The following is a 21,244-nucleotide window of genomic DNA, read 5'->3' as shown; positions in this document are numbered from 1 at the left end:
GGATGACCCTCTGGGGAGAATCCAGGCTCAAAGTGTGCCTGAGGGAAGAGGCTTGGCTCTGGGAATGGGCCTGGCCCTCTTGCACAGGGCACAGCCCATGGTGGGGCACGGCAGTTTTGGGGTCACCAGCTCTGTCCCCCTTGGTGTGACAGGGGGTGCTGACACCTGGTGATCCCCGGACTGCCAGAGGGCTGCACAGTGCAGCTGGGTGGGGACAAAACCGAGTAGAGGGGACTTGTCTGTCAGAGCTGGAGGTGTTTCCATGTGGGAAGACACTGTGTGACTGGCTGGACACACAAGGAAAGTGGTGGAGGTCACACCGAAGTGAGGGCAAGGCAGGAACTGCCTCTGGCACTGGGATGGATGAGACCAGCACGCACTGGTGAATGAACCAGATCCATCCTGGATCAACAGACGTGCAGTTTGTGGGAGGCCTCTCAATCCAGACCAGCTGCAGCTGAGCTCTCTGGTTTTGAGGGGACAGTGGCAGAGTGCACGTGATGGCAGCAGGCCCCCGTGTGAGCGGGTGCTGTGGCAGTCGCTGTGTCCCCAGCAATCCCAGTGCCACCAGCCTGGCTCTGGGCTGGCTGCCTGTGCAGCTTCTGGCACATCATGGGCTGCTCAGACCCTACAGCTCCAAGACCATCCTGATGTCTCCGTGGGGGTGCTGCACTCAGCTCCTGGAAGCAGCTCTCGACATGGATAGAGCACAGAGCCAGGGTCTTCTGCAGAGACTTCAGCACGGACTGACAGGCAAAGGACGAGGACATGGCGGTCCTGACCCTGCTGTGCACTGAGACACCCAGCACATTGCTGCTGCTGCTGCTGCACAAGGGACAGGACTGGCCACAGGGAACAGGAATGCCCAGCAATGCCCCTGCTCCCCCCAGCTCCCCTGCAAGGGCTCCGACCGCTCTGGGACAGCAGGAGACCCCAGCCAAGGGGCTCAGAGCTCCCCACACCTGGATGGGAACAGAGAGGACATGCCCTTCCCCCCCTCCCACAGGGCTTCTGGTGCCCACCCCACTGCTCTGGGCCCCCTGCACACACAAAGCAGCTGTGAGGGTGCTCCCCATGCAGGCACACACGATCAGATGGTACAGAGACCTAGGGTGACAGGGCTTGCTGGGCAAGGCTGTGGGGCCATCACTGCCCTGCGGTGGAAGGGCTGAGATGAGCACACGGGACGTCTGCAAAGGCTTGTCCTGGCACCAGGTATCTCCCAGCCTGGGAGGCAGCTCCAGAGCAATCCCAGCCCCAGGGAGCTCCAGAGCAATCCCAGCCCCAGGGAGCTCCAGAGCAATCCCAGCCCCAGGGAGCTCCAGAGCAATCCCACAACCATAGTGTGGGGTGTTAGACCCACTTTGCATCAACTACATCCCAAATGTTGCAGTTGGGGCATAAGCCCACCTTGTGGCAAGGGGTTTGCCACCCTCTGCCAGCATCTCATGGACATCCTTGGCTTTGCCATGGTGCCCAGGAATATCCAAAAGAGACATCACCAGCTGGCTGGCAGGACAGCCTCCCCAGCTATGGGCTCCTTGTTCCTGGGTCCAGTCTGCTGCATGAGGGGTGAGGTCCTGAGCTGGGCAGGGTGACTGTCCCTGGTGGCCCTGCAGGGTCCCAGACTGGACACCAGCAGGAGAGGTTGGCCCTGGCTCTGGACCAGCCCAGTGGGCATGAGGGACTTGCAGCAAGGTTGAACAGCCTTGCAGATGGTTCTGGGGGGTGACATAGAGAGACCCTGCACCCGGAGCAGGCCTGAGCTTCCCCCAGCACTGTGGGGCATCCTCTGGGTTACCACACCTGTGACAGAGGGATTTTGGCTGTACCAGCAGTGTGAGGGGAGGCAAAACTGCAGGAAGGAGGTCTAATAGGAATCCTGATTAAAGAGCTGGCCATGACACTGGTAAAGCTGCCAGGGAACAGCCTGTGCAGTTCCTGGAGCACAGCCAGTGCCTTGCTTTGAAGAGGGAAGAAGATGCTCCTTCCCCCCTGAGCTGCCCTCCTCCCTTGCTGCCTGTGCCAGCACAGTGGGTCAGCACTTCAGCACCTCACCTGGTTGATGCAGCTGGATTCATTGGCACTGTCAGAGATCTGGTTGTATTCTTCCTCCCAGGTGGGGAACTTCGGAGGTAGGAGGATCTCAACAGAGTCCAGGCGGTCCAGGCTCCTGCCAGCAGAGAGAGGGTGTGAGGGTGTCCCCATGGCAGGGGCAGCTCTGGGGCAGTGCTGGAGCAGAGTCAGACCCCCCTGCCCACGGCCAGACCCCCCCGCCCATGGCCCCTCTGCCAGGCACAGGCACAGGCACGCATGGCAGCACTGAGGTGATGCTGGGCATGGTGCCCACTGCTCGGCTCCTGCAGAAGGCAACTCTTTCTCACCCTGCCAGCCCCTGGCTGGGCATGGCACACAGGGAAAGTGTTGTGGGGTGCAGTGGAAGGAGAGGGGCAAAGTTTTGGGTCCTGCTGCCCTCAGGAATGTACTGCAGATGCCAAGTTAGTCCAGCAGAGCCTCAGGGAACATGTGGGATCTGTGCCAGCCTCCAGTCACAGCACTGCCTGGATTGCTGGAAAAGGGGGGAGAGGCAAGGTGAGAAATGACTTTTAATTTGTATTTTGTGGACTTTGCAATTGGAAACAACTGCAAGATATGTATATTTACATTTGTACATAGGAACCCAAAAGACTATCTGGAAGAAGTCCAATGGGAACCTAGCTGGAATGAATGCTGCATGAGCAGGGGATCAGTATTTCCAGTACAGCTTTGCTTGGAGAAAATGCCACTATGTCCTGGGGCACAGCAGGAGGCTGTGCACAGGAGGAGAGCAGGGCTCTCACTGAACCTGAGCCAGCCCAGACCTCAGCTGAGACCCAGGCACCTGGGGGCAGGGAGGGATGGGGAAGGATGGGGCTCCCGTGGGGCTCTGTTCCACCACAAGACCCTGTGTGAAGGAGTCCTAGGCACAGGCTGGAGCACCAGGAGGTGCACACGGTGCACACAGTGGGGGAATCGCCAGCCACAGTGGCCCAGGACAGCTGTGGGGCCTCTCCCTCTGGAATGGCCTGTGATCCCAACACAAGCCCTCATGGTGCCACCTCCTCCACGTCTGCCAGGGTCGTGGGTACAGAGTTCTGAATGTCACCTGCCTGGGGACAGCAAGAGCTGAGGGCATGGCAGGCCCTGTGCAGCATGTGGGCATCCAACAGGGACTCTGAAGTGTCCATCCTGGGCTGGGATGGGAATGGGGAATTGTCCCTTCTGCCAGGGGAGATGGAGGAGACACCCCTTGGTCTTGGGGGCCAAGGGCCATGTGACACCTCTAGCCTTGGGCTCTCTGCTGACTGCCGGGTTTCCCTCACGCTGAGGGTTTTGTCCGTGAGCTCACGCCATAAGCCAGCCTCGTCCTGAGGTGGGCAGCATCCCTGTGCCACCCCACCGGCCTTCACCCTGCCTGCCCACGGGGAAACCGAGTCACAGAGCGGGCAGCAGGCCTTGGAGGGGCAGAGACCCTCGCGGAGGGACGGCTCTGTGCCTTGCCCTGGATGGCCCTGCGGCCCCCCGTCCCAGCCCCAGCCCGGGGTCCCTCGCCTGCTGGGGCTCGGGGCTGCGCTGGGCGGCGAGGGCCGGGCACCAGGTGGCGGCCGCGCTCCGCTCCCGGCCCCGGCCGGGCTCCGGCTCCGTCTCCGTTCCCGGTTTTATTCCCTGCTCCGGCCCGGCTTCGGCTTCGTCCCCGGTTTTATTCTCGGCTCTATTGCCGGCTTCAGCCCCAGTCCCGGCTACATTCTCGGCTCTATCCCTGGTTTCAGCCCGGCTCTATCCGCCGTTCCGGCTCTAGTCCCGGCTTTATACCCAGCTTCAGCTCCGGCTCCGGCCCGGACAGGGTCCCGCAGGGTCCTGTCCCCGCAGAGCTCCTTTAGGGCCGAGCCCTGCTTGGAGCCCTCACAGCCACATCCCTGCTGTCCTGACCTGCCGCACTCTCCAGATCTTCCCCAGCATTGGCCCGGCTCAGGGCAGGACACATCCCGATGGACATGCTGGATGGGCAGTTGGAGCCCCAGCCTCTCTATGTGGGTATTTTTCACCAGAGATTCCAGGACCCCACCCTGCTCCCTTGAGGTGAATGTGTAGGCTTGGAACAGGGATGGATCCAGAGCAGGCATTTCCAGGGCTCCCCACAGCTGATTTTTTCACCATGTCCCAGCAGAAAGCAGCACCTGGTCTCAATGCAAAGGCTCTGTGAGGTGTCCCCACACTGCCTGCACCCCACTTCCCTCTGCCTGCTGAGCCTCAGCAATTCATCCCCAGCGGCTCCTGCTTCTCCCTGCCCCTCTGTACCACCCACAGCTGCCTGAGCTGTGCCCAGAGCACTGACAGCCCCCAGGTGCCTTGTCCCGGAATGTGGAGCAGGTGCTTAGGACACTGCACAGCATCAGTGCCTGGGTCATGCAGAGCCCCTCCTTCAGGACCAGCCTCTGGCCCAGCAAAGCTCCTGCTCTGCTCCCTTGGCTTTGTCTGTCTGGCTCAAACCACTGTGGGTCTTCCTCCCTCAATATCTGGTGCCAAATCTCTCAGCTCTTCAGGATATCCTCCAGCCCAGTGTGCCACCTTTCTGTTCCAGAGGTGGAACACCTGGACACCTCTGGAGCAGAGCAGCTCCAGGCACAGCCCCAGCAGGCAGAGTGACCTCAGCCATACCTGGTGAACAGCTTCCATGGCCAAAGGGCCTCTTGGGGTTGGGATCTCTGCATTCCCCCAGAGCAGAAGATACTTAGAGAGGAAATTCCCACAGCTCCATCAGAGGAGTGCTCTCCCCATGGCTGAGGGGACAAGGACGTGAAGCAGCTCCTAATGCCAGGGCTACTGGGAATCACCAGGATGGGGTGCCACATCTTCTCCTGTTCTGCATGTCTCCTCATCTCTCTGTTAGATCTGGGGTGCAGGAGCCCTGCTGGGCTCTGATGCCACACTCTGTGGGGTGCTGCAACCCAAGGACTGCTCCAGGGGTGGCCCTGAGGACCTGTGCAGAGCTCCCAGAGGAGCTCCAGCGTTACCTTTGTGTGGTGCTCTGCTCACTCAGGGACTGTTGGGTGGCCTTGAGGTAACTCTGCCTCCGAGCTGCAGTTTTCGGAGATGGTTTGGGGCTGGTTTCTGAGTCCTCGCTATCATCATCCCCCATGGCTTTGATGTAACTCCCACTCCGCATGCGCCGGCACGGGATCTCGCTGTCCTTGTCCCGGGACAGCGTGTTGTTCCACTCCCCGTGAGGCACCTGCAGGAGGAATGGGAGCATGAGCAGATGTGAGGGAGGGCACATGCCCACGATCCTGGGACCAGCAGGATCGTGGGGAACTGGGGAGATTGTTGTACTTCTGCTGTAGTGTAGTAGGGAATAAGCAACACAATTCCTTTACCACCCTCCCTTACCAGTTCATGCCAGGCAGCCCTTGCTTTGGTGGCCTCTCTTTTAGCACATCACCGCCATTCTCTGCTGCTGAACACCTCCATCCCAGACATGCTCACACAGCCAGGACAAGCTGCATGATGCCAGGAGTAACGGGGGGAGAAGGGGATGGTCTCACTGGGCCTGTGTGGGGCACTGGGGCAGGGCTGGACCTGGGTGTTCACTGCACTGACCACATCACTGAACATAAAAGTGCTGCTGTAGAGCAGGGCTTGGGGCTCAGAGCCCGGACCTTCATGAGCTCTTTAAGGTTTTGAGTTAAATGTGACTCTGAGTAGCTGAAATTACTTTCTGAAACCAAGTCAGGCCCTCTAGAGCAGCTTGGGCACACAGACCTTGTGCTGGCCCCTCTGCAAAGAGATGAGAAGCACCTTGGGCAGGAAAAGCACTTCTAACTCCACCAAGACAACTGCACAATTAATTTAAGGCAGACACAGTCTCTTGTTCCCTCACTAGACAGGAGTGAGCTGATGGTCCCATGGGAGGCCTGAAGCACTGAGCAGCCACAGTAGCCACCACCCTGCCTGGCCATCCTGTGAAGGGTTTGTGGGGGGGACCACAGGAAGAGCCAAGGTGCCCAGGACTGACCAGGATGAGCCACATGTGGTGTGGAACAAGTCAGGAGAAAAGGAAGTCCAGGTTTCCAAGAACAAGCCTTGGCTTTGTGGCTCACTAGGATTGCTGCTGGCTTTTGTCCTGTCCTTGAGGACATGGCCAAGGAGCAGCCAAGTCAGATGTGATGATGCAGCAATGTCCATGCCACGCCAGGGCAGCCCAGGGCCACCCAGACTGGGGCAGCAGCTGGGATGTCATGGGGAGCAGTGGCAGCTCTTGTGCTGAGCACAGCTTGTGCTGACACGAGATTCCACCTTGGCTCTGCTGGATGCTGGACCTGCCCTGCTGCCCAGGGAGCCGTGGGGCTGAGCAGCCATAGCTCACACAGTGCTCTGGGGATGCAGGGCTGTGCTGCAGCTGTGAGGAGCCAGCCCTGTGGTACCTGTTCCCATCCCTGCTCCCAGCAGGGCTTCCGTGGGAGCCAGAGCCAGTCTGAGGCTGTGTCTGATGTTGTTGGAGCACCTCCAGGTGAGGCTCAGATCTGCAGGCTGCAGGCTGTGTCCAGGTGCAGGCTCAATCCACGGCCCACAGCCAAGGACTTGCTCCTTCCCAAAGGAGCAGGGACTCAGCCCATGTCCCACCAGCCTGCTCTGTGTGCCCACTCTGTGGAACACACCTCAAAGCACCCCTGGGGCTGCTTTGGTGACAGGAGTGCACCCACAACCCAACACCCACATTCCTGGGGGTGTGAACAGAGCCAGGGCTGATCCAGGTGTGTTAGATCCAGCTGGGACCCAAGTGGAACGAGTCTCCCATGTGAGGTACATACACTGGCCAGGCCTCCCTGGACCCATTGCTGCTGGTGTGGATTCTCCCAGCTCTTTCCACTCTGCTCCTGCCATCTTTATGCTTGGCCATGGCTCCCAGGCCAAGCTCACAGCACTGTCCAGCTCAGGGGCTGTGGCTGTCATCTGCCAGGTCCTGATAAATGCAAGATCTGAGAACCCTTTCCCTGCTGGGTGGGAGTGCTGCCTCTGTCTGTACTGGTGGCCTTGGGACCAGGAGGGACCCTGCTGGCTCCAGCTGAGTCCTGCCACTGGGAGGATCCCATAGGTCACTGGGATGCCTGGCTCTCACCCTTTCTAAAGGAGAAAAGGACCCTGAGAATCACTTTTATATCGATCACCTTGGTGTCAGCTCTGACTGCAAACTGCATTTTGCTGCCTGCCTTCTCGTCAGGCTGAGCTGCAGCTCCTGCCTGTGGGGTCTCGACCAGCATAGGGCTGGAGTGGGCAGGCAGGGCTGGTGAGGGACAGGCAGGGCTGGTGAGGGGCAGGAAGGGCTGGTGAGTGTAATGAACAAAGTTCCCAGGTGTTCCTGGGAACGCGGGCAGGGCCTTCCTAGTTCCCATGGCAACACTGGAACGGCTGCTGGTTCTAGATGAGTACCGATATTGAAATGTTAATTAGCTAATTGCTCTGTTTGTTTTCTCTAAACTACCTGGAGATAACCCGCCTCTCCCACCCATGCCGACATTCTGGGACTAAAATGTAAATTAAAAAAACCTTGGGATCATGGGAGTGTTTTTGGGGAATAAAGACAGCCCTAAATAAGAATTAAACCCAGTAGAGGGGGGCTAGACAAATGCCCTAGCTGAAGAAGAGGGAAACATATCCCCTAATCGACTTTTGCCCATCACCATCACCTAAAAAAGACTAGACTAGGCTAGGCTTTGGGATGCGGAGCCAGAGAGCCAGAACTTCTGGGGGCTGCCACAAGGAAAGGAGAGAGAACAGCTGTTGCTCTGGACTTCAGCAACAGACTCTGCAAGCCTCCTTCCTTTTCTGCTCCCTCAGAAAACTACAACAGTGGGGGTGAACTCCATGTCAGGTCCCCTGCCCGGCTGATCTTTTCAATAAAGAGCTGAACATTAATAAAGGCATTAGTTCTGTTCATTTCAGTGAGGGGCAGGAAGGGCTGGCTGCAGCCCCTGGCTGAGGAGGGCAGGGCCACTCAGCAGCCAAATGTGCCATGCAGGACAGGGACTGCAGGACAGGGACTGCCTGGCTATCCCTGTGCAGGACCAGTGCTGGATGGTGTGGGGCAGTGAGGCGTGCTGAGCCCAGCCCAGGACAGTGGGGACTTTCAGACCTCAGGATCCTGCAGCTGCTCTGCTGCCACTGCTCGAGGGCACGGGCTGGGGGCTGCTCAGTTCTGCCATGGCTGCTGCATTTGCCCCCTGGCCTCGGGCTCATTGAGCACAGAGGAACAAAGACAGTTCCAGGGTGTGTCTCTCTGCTGGTGCAGCCCTAGCACCACCTGCCGCACTGGGACCTGTCCCTCTCCCAGGAAGAGTCTCTCTGGGGTGTCACGACAACACCTGGCTCTCACCAAGCTGCCTTAATCCTGCTTTCCCTGCTTCTCCTCTGCTTTGTGCCTTGGCAAGGCAGCAGGACACAGAGCTGCTCTCAAGGTGCTCTGCATTCCAGCTCCGCAGTCAAGGGAAGGAAGGTGCTTGGGAGGACACCCCTGAATCCACTGCCCCACTTTAGAGCGTGTCCCACCTCTGCCTGTGCAGGGTCCACTGGGATTGCCACAGCTCTCACTCCCGTGGGACAGAGAGCAGGACAAATGTTTCCTAAGTGTCACATCTGCAAAGACAAGCAGGTGCCCTCAGGGTCCTGCAAAAGCAGTGCAGATCCTTTGGGTGCTGTTCGGGGTCCTCTGGGGTGCTTCTCTGCCTTCTCTGCAGGAGGATGTGAAGAGCCTGTTCCACAGTCCGCAGGTCTGCGGCAGGGGTGATGAGCCCAGAGCTTCTGTGATCAAGGACAGACCTGACAGTGGCCAGTGCAGCCCCTCCTGGGCAGCAGAGCTCCTGGCAGGTGACACCCGGGGCTCTGAGCACAGACTGTGTGTCATGCCCAAATGGGCATGAGTGCACCCCGGCCAGGCACAGAGCAGCTCCTCACAGGTGGTGGGGCTCTGCTGCCCTTCCTGCTGCTCTCCCAAGTGCAGCTTTGGCTCTGCCCATTGTGCTTTGGATGCCATGGAAGGAGCGGGAGTAAGAGAATGCCCAGGTCTGGAGACTTCATGGGGACTTGGGGGCTGCAGGATGTGGGTCCTTCCTTGTGCCCAGTCGAGGTCCATGTGGTGCCATGTGGTGCAGCGATGTAGGATCCAGGCACGTGTCCACCCCTGGAGCTGGGCTCCACTGCTGCCACCACACTGCACTGTCACTACGTGCTGCCACCACACTGCGCTGTCACCAGGTGTTGCACAGTCACCAACCAGCAGCACTGTCTGGCTCTGCTGCTCTCCTGCCATGAGCCAAGCATGGAGGGAAAAAGGAAGGGGCCACGGGGGAGGTTTCCCTGGGGGCATCCCCCAGTCCCTGGAGATCTAATAGAACAGGGAGGGGGGGAAGGGGAGAGTTCCACTGCTGGGCTCTGGCAGGAGCTGCAGCGCTCCCTCCACTTGGGGCAGGTCAGGGGGAAGAGACTCGAGGAGCAAACAGGGTTTCCATCACACAAATGCCAGCTCTGCCATGCAGCCCAGCCCCACACACACAGACATGCAGCACAGGAACGCCCTGCTGAGCCCTGCAGGGCTGCACGGGCCATGCACAGGCTGCGCTGCTGCGGGCACAGCGCTGCTCCCTCGGCAACTGTGTCCCTTGTGCTGTCCCACAGGCTCAGCCACGGGCCCAGCCATGCCCTCGAGAAAGCAAGCTGGAGCTGGGCTGTCCCTCTGGCAGGGCACCCTCTGGGAAGGACCTGATCTGTGTTCCTGCTCCATTGCAGCTCGGTGGGGCTGGTGTGAGGCACTCAGCATTGTGGAGTGGCTGGCACTGAACAGGCCACCCACTCTGGATGATGAATTATTTTCAGGGTTCCTTGGGGGTTAAGGAAGCTCTGGCATGGTCTTGGTGGAGGCTTGGGGAGGTTTGGATTATGCATCAGGTTAATGGTGACTATCCCCTCTGAGCCACCACACTGCCCGTCCCTTCAGTGCTGTCTGCGGATCCACAACTCCTGCTCTCTCCTGCTTGGGGCATCTCCCACTCCAAGGAGCTTCTCAGTCTCTTTCCTTGTGCTCTCAGCTGCATATGGGGCCCATGGGGACAGGGGATGGGGAGCACAGCCTCCCTCCTTGGAGACTGTGCTCTAAGGATGGAGCTGTGTCATCCTAGGGACTGATCCAAGAGACCCCTACCCTGATGGGACAGGGCTGGACCTGGAGCTAGGTGATCACCATCTCCAACATCTGGGTATGGATGTTTCCAGGGCCTGGAAACATCGCATGGACCCCCAGCAGTTGCTGATGAATCCCCAACATACCCAGACCTTTCAAATGGGGCAGGAGAGGTGAATGGCCTTGGAAGCTGGGGTGTCCTGTTTGTCCCCATTCCACTCCCGCCCTCCCTCATGTCCCTGCACCTCTGGCACCCACTGGGCATTTCTGCCTGGCAGCAGCCCCCTCTGCAGCAGGGCAGGGCTCCCATGTCCCTCAGGTGCTGGGAAAGCAAATCCTTGCTGTTCCTCTCCCTGGCACACAGAGGGAGTGGGCTTGCTCTGTTCCCAGGTGTGACAAGGGGACATGTGGCCTTGCAAAAGGACATTCCCCACACACAGGCTCCAGAGGTGACTTCTCCATCTCCTCTCCTGTGCTAAGGAGGGGCTGGGATACAATGACCCCGTCCTCCTGTGAGCTGCCTGAGCCCTGTGTCCTGATCTTTGAGGCTGACATTGGACACCTGGGGACAAGGTGAGCCCAAGCACCTGTGACCTGTCAGCTTGTGGGGGCACCAGGCATCATGTTTTTGGGACTGGGTGCCTGGGGTCTTGGTTCTGGTGGTGAACCGAGCACGAGGCTTGCCCCAGGCACTGGGAATGTTGGTCACACCCCGGTGTCCCCCTGTGCCCCTCCTGCCATGCCAGTCATGGCTGTTGGCTGCTCCTTGCCCGCTCCAAGTCCGGTGGTGCAGGCTGAGCCCCTGGCCAGTGGTCCCAGGAGGATCAGAGCAGGAGGGAACTGGGCAAAAGCTCCACCTCAAAACAAGATCCCTACCTGGGCGCTGCCTGCGTCGGTCGGCCCGGGGCTGAGGGGCTGGTCCCAGCTCCGCAGGGCAGCCGTGTCCTCCCAGCCGAGCGGTGGGGCTACCCAGCTGCTGGCCAGGCCCGTGCCACCCAGCTGTGCCCACAGCCCTGCGTCAGGCTGTCGAGAAACGGAGGCTCATTACATAGGGGGAAGGAGCAGGCCAGCCTTGCCCCCGAGAGCCCAGGGGCTGTCGGGGCTGCCTGCTGGGCTCAGTGCTGCAGCCTGAGGGAACGGGGCCCTTGGAGAGCTTGGCTGTAGCTCTTTAACCTCAAATGCTTAACGGGAAGGAGCAGGGGTAAAGAAAAAGGCCAAGATCATTTTCCCTGCTGGTGTTCCTGATGAAGTCAGTTCGGTCCCTTGGAAATTTGATTTGCAGCCGTGGCCAGTGAGGTATTGCTTCAATAATTCATCAGTTTTTAAAGCCTCTAACTCTGCTGGGCACATCCAGGGAAGCCCCTGGCACCTCTGCATTAAAAGGATGCTAGAGATTTACATGCACAGACTGGTCCCCTCCTCCCCCCATCCAGGCCTGGCTTATTTGTCTTCATTCCTCTCTCTAGGGCACAACCAGGTTCATGCCGCTCCAGCGCTGTTTTGGAGCCTGCCGCAGACCGGGAGCTGTGGGTGCCAGGGTTCCAAACCAGCATCAGCCATGCAGCCATGCAAGCGGGGCTGGCACTGCCCTGCTGCCCCAGCCCTGCCCCACAGGTAAGCGGCGAGGTGGTTGCAGGTCCTACCAGTGCTCCGGGGAAGCTGGGCAGAGCGGGGCTGACCGGGCACGCTGGCACATCCTTGCGATGCGTGGAGACAAGGGGGGAGCATTAGTTAGTGCTGCTGACCTTCAGCCCACGGCACAGGGGTCTCCGTGGGGGCCTGGGGAGCTGTGTCCAGTGAGATGTGGACAGCATTCACAGCCCCTCAGCATTCCCAGCTGTATGGGCACTCAGGGGAAACAGCCACATGGCGCAGCTACATCCCCACCTGCCCAGGAGTGTCCCCCAGCATCCGCAGGGCCTGGGCAGGCAGTGGGGACATGTGGGAGGCCTGCAGGAAATGGGGTCACACCCAGTGGAGGAGGTGGAGTGGCATGTCCCCTCCACAGGGACTGGGGGTGCTGGGACTGTGCTGCAGCTGTGGGAGATGGACCCCATCAGCACCCGTGTCCCCACAGGAGGAATAGGGGCCTGTTCCCAGGGCCCTCCCCAGGCCTCTCCTGGCAGTGTGACGTGAGCTGGCAGCTGAACCATCGGAAGATGTTTGATAAGGTCACACGGGTGCCCACCAAGAGGATGTCCCTGAACTCCTGTACTCTCCCTACACAGAGCACCCCGTATTCCCCTGCGGCACCCACCTGCAGGTAGTGGTAGGCCAGGTCCTGGTGGCAGGACTTGGATTTGAGCAAGGCTTTGTCGATGGTGGCGGAGGCCTTTTGGCACACCTCCCGGGCATGGCTGAGCGTCAGCGTGGACCAGGAGCCCCGCTTGATGTAGTTGGAATCGTTGTTGATGGGGATATTGGTGCAAGGGGTGACCTTGAGGTCGTTATTGCTCTTGGAGGATTTCAGCATGTGCTCGCTGATAGTGTTGTAGGCGTGCATGAAGTACTTTGGCTGGCTGTGGTCGGGCTGCCGGCCCAGTGTCATCAGCCCCATGGGGTTGCGGTAGCTGCAGGTGTCACTGTCCAGGTTGTCATCGGAGCTCCACCAGCCGGAGATGTTGGACCTGGTCCTGCGCTTGGGCTCGGAGGTCTTCGCCCGGTCCTTGCTCTTGCTTCTCCGGTTTTGCTTGGCATCATCTGCCCCCTTCTTCCCATTGACGTTGCCCTTGGTGGGGCCCTCCAGAGACTGGGACTTAGCAAAGAGCTTCTGCACGGAGTGCACCAGGTGCCGGATGCGCCCGGGGCTCTCACTCCGGTGCTTCGCGTCGCTCCGCTGGAACTGCAGGGTGCTGAAGCCGTCCCTGTGGATGGGCAGCTGCTTCTCAAACTGGTCGAGGAGGTTGGCAGGCAGGCGGTTGATCTTTGTGGCTTGGGCATGGCTCGGAAAGGGGTTGTCATCTGGGACCTCGAAGTGGGAGTTGTAATGGATGCGGGGGAAAGTGCTGCTGTTGGAGATCTGGTTGTTGAGCGGAAGGAGACAGTCGCTGTGGACGGTGTTCTGGGCTGGGAATCTGGGATCCATGGTGAAGGAGTCGGTGGGGCTGAGGAGATAAGGGTTCCTGTCCTGGGGGGCATAAAGAGAGTCTTGAGGGGAGTCCAGGTTTTCGGAGAGATGGCGGCTCCTGTTGTCTCCTAAGCCCTTCATGGTCCCAGTGCTTCCTAGACCATGGCTCAGGGACGGTGTGGCAGAGCCCTCGCAGACCTCCCTGCAGCTGGAGGAATAGATAGGATATTGAGAGTCCACTGGGAGCCCCTCTGGCAGCCCACTCCTCCCTGGGGGCACATCTGTGTTCCCCTCTGAAAGCAAATGCCACCACAGTTAAGGGACAAAGGAGAGAAGCAGGATGGAAGAGGCAGGAGGGGAGGAGAAGGGGTGTGACACCACAGGCTGGAGAGAGCAGGCCCAGCAGAGGAGGGGCAGGATTCACATTCCCACTGCAGCTGCAGTGCTCATGTGCCTCAGTGCCCAGCCACAGGCTGCTCAACAACACAACTGCTGCTGCTGTTCTGGTGCTGCACGTGGGTATTGAACAGCACGACAGAGGCACTGCCAGCAGGTCCCTGCTCTGTCCCATCTGCTCGGGGAGCTGGAGGAAAGCCTGCTGTCAAAGCCCAGCAGGTCCTGCTGAGCCCAGCAGTCTGGAGCTGAGCACCCCAGCTTTGCAGGGTGCCTGGTGTTACTGAGGTGACGGATCCCGAGGCTGGCACAGCTCCCACAGCTGTGCTAATGTGACATGATGGCAAACAGCTCCTCTCCAGCCAGTTGCTGCCTTCCTGGCAGGTTCTGCCCCGAAGCACAGTGTGTCAGTAGCTCTGTAAGAGCTGAGGTGTTTCTGAGCACTCAGAGCCTGACCTGAGAAGCTGTTGACAGCTCAGATGATGATTCCTGCTGGGCTGCACCACTCCTGGGGAGCTGTGTCACCTGTGCCACCCTCCCACCCAGCCCCTCTGTGCCCTCTGCCACAGTGAGGGGCTGGGCTTGGTCCCTTCCTTTCAGCAGGTACGGGATCCCTGTGCGTGGTGGAAAGGCAGCTGGGACAGAGGGATCCCCTGAGGGATCCTCAGTGAGCATCTCCCCATGGTCTTGCCTCATCCTGCTCAGTTCAGAGGGATCCTCATCTTTACTGTGTTATACACGGAAAAATGACAAACCTTTTGGGTTTGCTTAAAAGAAAAATGAATGAACATTTATATGAGTTGAGCTGTCAATCAATAAGTTGATTTTCCATACTCAAAACCTACTTAAAATCACAGAGTGTATAGATGAACTCTTATTTCCTGTTACCTTTTAGTTTAGTTTCTTAGCTCCTTTTTGGTTTAGTTTGAGTGTTACTCAAAACAGAGAGAGTGATTTTTAACACATACAGATGGTATGTCCCTGTGGGGAGCAGGGTTGGCAGTCTTTGCTCCTGGCTTCTCCCTTTTAGCCATGAATTGGTCTCCAGTCTCCTCGAGGAACTTGTCCCCCACGTGCAGTGTGGCCAAAGTGGTGTGGGAGTGGAGTCAGTGACCACTGCAGGGTGGCAGGAATCGACAGGCTTGTCTTCCTCACTCAGGGAAAAATGTATTACAATGAAAAGCAGCCAGAGCTTTACATAATTGTTTGGAAGCACAAAAAAAAAACAAACCCCAAAAAACCTCCCAAAAAAACAAAACAAAACAAAAAACCCACAAAACAAAACAAAACAAAAAAGCCCCCAAACAAACAAACAAGCAAAAACCCAATAAAAAAGCCAACAAAAACAACAACAAAAAAAACCCCAATCAAACAAAACCAAACCAAACCAAACCAAACCAAACCAAAACAAAACAAAACAAACTGAAGCAGAATTTATTCCATAGCTTGATGGGCTTTGCAGTCTCCATTGAACTCTGTCACTCCCAGTGGGTTGGCAAAGCTAAGCTGGGCCTTCTAAAGCTGCAGTGAGCACAGCCTGGGCTTCCCATCCTGCTCCAAGGGAGACCCTAGTCCCCCTCCCCTGAGCCATGCTCTGAGGGTCCTGCCCGGGCTGACCTCAGCCCACCTGCCCTGGGACACTGCCCACGGCACCCTGCACCCATGGCAACTTCCCAGCACTGCTCCCAGGCATCCCGGGGCCTCATCGGGCTTGTCCGGTCCTGAGCCGGCCCCTGGGAGCAGCTCCTCCTCTCCTGCCTCTGAGCTGCTCCAGCTGCCTCCACCTCCAAGCTGTGCCCTGCCCCTGTTCGGCTGTGCTGCTCTGGGGGAGAAGATTGGCCCCTCTCCCCCACACAGACAGTGCCCAGGCCTTTTGGGGATGGGGACATGGCCTGAGCTGGGAAGTGTTGACACCAAACCGGAACTTTGTGCCCAGACACCAAATGCAGCCTTAGCCTTGACTGGGGCTCAGCTGCTTCTGGTCCCTGTGGGTGTGATCCTAATTCCCCTGTGGATGCAACCCTAATTCCCCTGCAGGTGCGATCCTAATTTCCCTGTGGGTGCAATCCTAATTCCCGCTGTGCTCTCCAGCAGCATCAGCCCCCTGGAGTCCCCTGCCTGTGGGACCCATTGGGCTGGTGGATTTGGGGCAGCGCTGGCTGGGAGGTGCCAGCAGGGAGGTTCAGGATGTGCCAGCTGGCACCCACAGTGCTCAGAGCAGTGACAGAGAGCCCCAGGTGATGTTCCTAGAGGAAACCCTCCAGGCAGAAGGGAAGGATGGGGTGTAGGAAATTGAATTCCAGATGGCTTTGGATGGCCAAGCTCCACCTGCACACCTTGGAGAGGAAGCCCTGCAGGAGGCAGAAGCTCAAATCTTCCTTGAACACCACCCAGGCTCAGCTCTGTCTGCCACAGCCACTCTCCCTCCCCTCCTTCCCCCAGCTCTGGAATCCCAGTAAAATCCTTCCCTTGGGCCCAGGGCCATCCAGGCTCCAAGGGATGCTGTGGGACCAGGCTCACAGGAACCATCACAGGAACCAGGCTCCCTGAGGAGACTCCACACCCTGATTTGATCACAAAAGGTTGTCTCTGGATATTGATAGTAAATATATCTTTGCCTTCTGAGAGCAGGTGATATTTGAAGCAGGAATCTCTTCCTAAGGCAGCCCATGACTGCCTTGTGCTCACTGGGCTCCAGATAAACTCAAACTGCCTTAGGAATCAAAGGAAGTAGGGAAATGAAATGGAATTAAGAAATGTAGATCAATGGCATGCAGCGAAGGTCTAGTGTGCACAGGAGGAGGACAAGGGCCAGGGTCAGGCTGGCTCCAGGTGCTGGAGAGGCAGAAGGGCAGGGAGGAAACCCTGGGGGGGTTGAGGGATGAGTGGGAAAGGAGAGAAGAGAAGGTTTTGGAGGGGCAGAAAGAGTGAGAAGGTGAGATCAGGGGAGGGCAGGGAGCTCTCTCTTTCCCAGACTGGCTTCCCCCTGCCAAGGGTGGACACTCACTTCTCTTATGGCAGAGCTCACTGGTCCCTTCTCCTGTGGGGCTGCCACAGGGGCTGATCCTCTTGCCTGTCCTGCCTGCTCCAGTACCTCCCTTGGCAGCAAGGAAGGTGTGAGGTGCATCCCTGCTGCTGGGCACGTGCTAGTGCTCACCACTTTGTCTTTGCTGCCTCCTCTGTCAGCTGGTTTCCCTCAGATGGATTAAACTGTTTTCTTACATTTCAATTACTCTCTGCAATCCTTGGCACTTTGTTGAGACATGGAGTCAGGGAAGGGAAGAGTCCAGCAAGATCTTCCCCACCATCTTTTAGATTTGGAAGGATGAAAAAAGCTTGAAACTAAATCTCCCAAATCCATGATCCTGCAGCTCACAGACTGACAAAGGCTGTCTCCTGGGACAGGTGCCCAGTGTCCCTGCTGTGTCACCCTGCCCTGAGCCAGACACCCCAGCAGGAGTGGTCAGGCCTGCACCACAGAGGGGGCACCAGGGTCACTGCAGGAGAAGATCTGTCCAGCAGAGGGTCACAGCAGGGGCTGCCAGAGCCAGGACAGGACCCCTGAGCCCATGGAAAGGGACTGGTTTCACCCCATTACCTCTGTTCCCCTCAGTCTGTTTTCTCAGGACTGCTCTTGCTCTTCCCAGTGGCTTTGCTGATGCTCAGAGGGGATGAATTGACCTGACCTGAGCTGATTTATTGCACTTTTGTGTGTACCAGACCCCAGCCAGAGGCAGCTTCTTGGGCCTGGTTCACAGCCTGCAGGTTTGGGTGAGCTGCACCTAACCCACCTTCAGCAGCACCTCCAGCAGCTCCAGACACCAGGCAGGGCTTGGAACCACAGAAAAGAATTCCTGAGTGGATTGGGGTGGAGGGACCTTAAAGCCCATCCAGTCCCATCCCCTGCCACGGGCAGGGACACTTTTCAAAAGACCTGGAAGGTTCCCCAAACAACCAGCCATGTCAGGGACCACAGGGACCACTGGCTGTGATCAGCTTCTGTGCTGGAACTCTGCACCATAGGGGAATTGGGCAAACCAATGCCACTGCCCACCATGCCCCCTCCTCTTCAACTTCTGGAGTGGACATGACTTTCAGGAGATGCTGCTCTATTTCTATTGTCTTAAATGTTGCAAATCCACCTTGGACCAGCTTATCCTGAGGGCACAGAGAAGGCGGAGAACAGGGCAGACTCCCTGCCCTCTCTCAGCAAGGAGGGGACAGCAGGAGGAGCCTCACAGCCTCACCTCACTGCTCTGTGCTCCCATCTGTTCCAGGATCTTTGCCAGCCCAATCCATGGCAGAGGCCCTGGGCAGGGCTCAGTCCTTCGCACCAAGCCTGCCAGATCCCAGGGAGCTCTGAGAGCACCCCACACTCACCCAGATTTCTGCTTCTTGTATGTGTGCATTGGGACTGTAGCCAGAAGTGTTCCGCAGGCATGTGGATGTGGCACTTGGGGACATGGTTTAGTGGTGAAGGTGGCAGTGCTGGGTCAATGGTTGGACTCCATGGAGGCCTTTTCCAACCTCACTGGTTCCATGGGGCTACATCCAGCTCCATGTGGCTGTGGGGTGTGTGTGACACAGTGCTGTGTGTGACACAGCACATGGTGGCTGCCCAGGTGTGTGGGCTGTGTGGGGTGCACCTGTGACTGGGGTGCCCTGGGTGTTACAGGGCTCCTGAAGAACCAGGGAGTGCAGGGCTGGGGGCTCATTTCACCCTCCACAGGCAGCTCTTTGCTGCCTCCCTACTGCCTTTGCCCCGGCTGCCACAGCTGAGCAATGCCTTGGCCCAGAAAAGGGCACTTGAAGAGGTTTCCAAATGGTGCTGAGGCCCTGGCACAGGGTGCCCTAAGAAGCTGTGGCTGCCCCTGGATCCCTGGAAGTGCCCAAGGCCAGGTTGGACGGGGCTTGGAGCAGCCTGGGACAGTGGGAGGTGTCCCTGCCCCTGGCGGGAGGTGGGACTGGATGTCTTCAAGGTCCCTTCCCACCCAAACTATTCCAGAATTCTCTGGTTCCCTGATTCCATGTACTACTGAGGAAGGGCTGGCCAGAAAGGGTCAGGAGCCACTTGGGTGATGCTCAGGAGAGGCTGGTGGCACATTAGGAGAAGCAGCAGCCTGTAAAACAGTACTGCCCAGAGCACACATCCTCCAGGAGGAAGCAAGCCCCAGACTGACAGGGCTGAAGGCACCCTCTGGGGTCAGCTGGTCCTGCCCTCTGTCCATCAGCCCTTCCAGGGCTCCACATCCCCCAGGCAAACCCCGTCCCAGCCATCCAGGCTGGCTGCAAACACAGAAGCGGCTTTTGTACCCGGAACCAGCAGCACGATAACAATGGACTGGAATCCGAGGAGATGATTTGCCACCTGCAGGGGGAAAATGCCTCCCCTCTCCTGCTGCAGGAAGCTGAAAGGATCTGTGAGCTGTGGTGCAGGTGACGTTTGCCTGCCCACGTGGAGCCCAGCGTTCCCTGAATTAGCAGGACCTCTGGATGTGGTGCTGGGGGCCGCTGCCTGCCAGAGCCCTGCATTAATGATGATTCAGAGTTCACAATCTGATCATGGCCGACAAAAATAGCTGGCTGCTGCTCGGAACAATTCATTACACAACAGAGCCTCCTCCCGCCACGCTGCTCCCGAGATGCCCCCACAGCTCTGTCCTGGGGCAGAACCCGTCTCCAGGGATGGGCAGCAGAAAGCACTGCCTGTCCTGGGATGAAGGCAGGGGCTCCTGAGGAAGAGTTAATGCCACCCACTGTGACAGTGCCACCAGGAGAACCAAGCACAGCAATGGAGGGGACAGTGGCTTCCAGCAAGCCAAGTGTGTCACTGTCACCTTTTTGGGATCCTTGCTTAGGGGACAGGGAGTCCTCTAGAGGGCCGATCTGTCCATTGTCTAAGGGTGTGCAGGGGCTCACCCAGCCCATCCTCACTGCCCTGCCAGGCAGTCATCGCCAGGTGAAACGTACCCAGTGCCAGCCTGAGCTCGGCAGTCTGATCCCTCAGCTGTGTCCCTGGAGAAGGATTTCCCCACATCCTTCCTCATGTGGGAAAACGTGGCTGGTGCCCTTTGAATGTGGGATCTACACACAGCTCCTGAGGCCTCATAACAGCTGAACACCAGTGGTCTCCTGCTTGTTCTTCAGGCCAAGGGGTGTCTCTGCCCACTGGTGCCCACTGGGGTGATGAGAGAGATGGGATCTGACTGGCACCATCCCAAAATGACCAGGAGTAATTTATCTTAAGAACTTTAAATCCTACCTATTTTTTTTGTTTGTTTGTTTTTTTGTTTTGTTTTGTTTTGTTTTTTTTATCTACCAGCAAAACCAAATGCTGTGAAAGTCCAAGGTTGTGATATGACAAAGATTTTTGACTTCAGGTGTTGTCTAAGCTGGAGGAGCAGATGAACTCCTGAGAGAGACAGAGAACTTATTTCCATGCAGATGTCACTGGTAATATAATCAACTCTCCAGGGAGCAAAACCCCAGAAATTCTGCAACCTATTTGTCTATCCCTAAATAGAAGTTTCTCAAAGTTCTCCATGAGATGAGATTTGCTCTGAATCAGGAACTGCAAAGCATTAAGTAGGTCAAATGAGACAAATAAGAAAGGGAATTTTCAGGAAGGGAGCAGGACAGCTGATGAAGTGGCTGGAATGGAAGGACCAGGGCAGGGAGCTGGATTGTTGTCTTTGAAACCCACCTGCAGCCTCTGCTGCCTTGCAGAGCACTTGGGGCACAGGCTGGTGACCACACAGGGCATGTTCCAGTTTGGCTGGAAGAGCAGCTAATGAGAACATTCTGGCCCAAAGCTGACCTGTTCTGGCCAGTGGTGTTCAAGGGACTTGGAGGGGGTGAGGAAGTGCCTGCACAACCCCTATGGAGTGAGCATGGGATGCAAAGCCCTGGATGCAAAGCCCTGAACATGGCTGACCTTGAGCTGCCTCTGTCCTGGCTCCCAGGGATGGAGGTGTCCACCCTTGCACTGAGAACTTGGGACCTAGACAAGGCAGAGACTCTGCTTGGCCTCCTGTGTTGCCACCCTGCCCAAACTGAGTCCTCCTGCCTCTCTGTGCTGCCAGAGCCATCAGCAGCCCTGGGACCATGGCCCCAGTGCCCCTCCCAGGGCACAAAGACCACGCTGAGGAGGAGGAACTTCAGCCTGGAGAGGAGGAGACTGAGGTCAAACTTCACTGGAGTCTTCACTGGGGGAAAGTGCTGAGCTCTGCTCTGTGTCCAGTGACAGGATGGGGAATGGCTGGAGCTGGACCAAGGCAGGCTCAAGCTGGAGATCAGGGAAAGGTTCCTCATCCAGAGGGTGCTGGGCACTGCCCAGGCTCCCCAGGGGATGGGCATGGCCCTGAGGCTGCCAGAGCTCCAGGAGTGTTGGGACAGCACTGCCAGGCACAGGCTGGGACTGTTGGGGTGGCTGTGCAGGGCCAGAGTTGGATTGATGATTCTTGTGGGTCCTTTCCAACTCAACTCATTCCATGATTCTCTGTCTCTTTGCCCTTAATGTTTGTGGCAGAGTAGTTACAGGATGCTCTGAAAGGCTGTGGCTGTCACTGCTGCAG

General features: G+C 57.9%; 1 protein-coding gene across 7 annotated transcripts in view; it reads right to left on the bottom strand.

Annotated features, from left to right (window-relative positions):
* The window catches only part of DLGAP4 (DLG associated protein 4), a 158,041-nt gene that overhangs the window by 63,435 nt on the left and 73,362 nt on the right, over window positions 1–21,244 (bottom strand). For 4 of the 7 annotated variants that reach the window (XM_053958331.1, XM_053958332.1, XM_053958333.1 and 1 more), the window contains 4 exons: window positions 12,468–13,485; window positions 11,854–11,907; window positions 5,055–5,272; window positions 2,059–2,173 (listed from right to left, as the gene is read on the bottom strand). In XM_053958331.1, the coding sequence (XP_053814306.1) occupies window positions 2,059–2,173; window positions 5,055–5,272; window positions 11,854–11,907; window positions 12,468–13,418 (1,338 nt within the window). In that variant the 5' untranslated portion in view covers window positions 13,419–13,485. The remainder of the gene's footprint in view (window positions 1–2,058; window positions 2,174–5,054; window positions 5,273–11,853; window positions 11,908–12,467; window positions 13,486–21,244) is intronic. The other 3 variants (XM_053958334.1, XM_053958336.1, XM_053958337.1) reach the window with 1 other exon arrangement.

This window comes from Vidua chalybeata, chromosome 17 (genome assembly GCF_026979565.1).
Source record: "Vidua chalybeata isolate OUT-0048 chromosome 17, bVidCha1 merged haplotype, whole genome shotgun sequence".
NCBI classification, from domain to species: Eukaryota; Metazoa; Chordata; class Aves; order Passeriformes; family Viduidae; genus Vidua; species Vidua chalybeata.
This window is presented reverse-complemented; position numbering and strand designations above follow the sequence as displayed.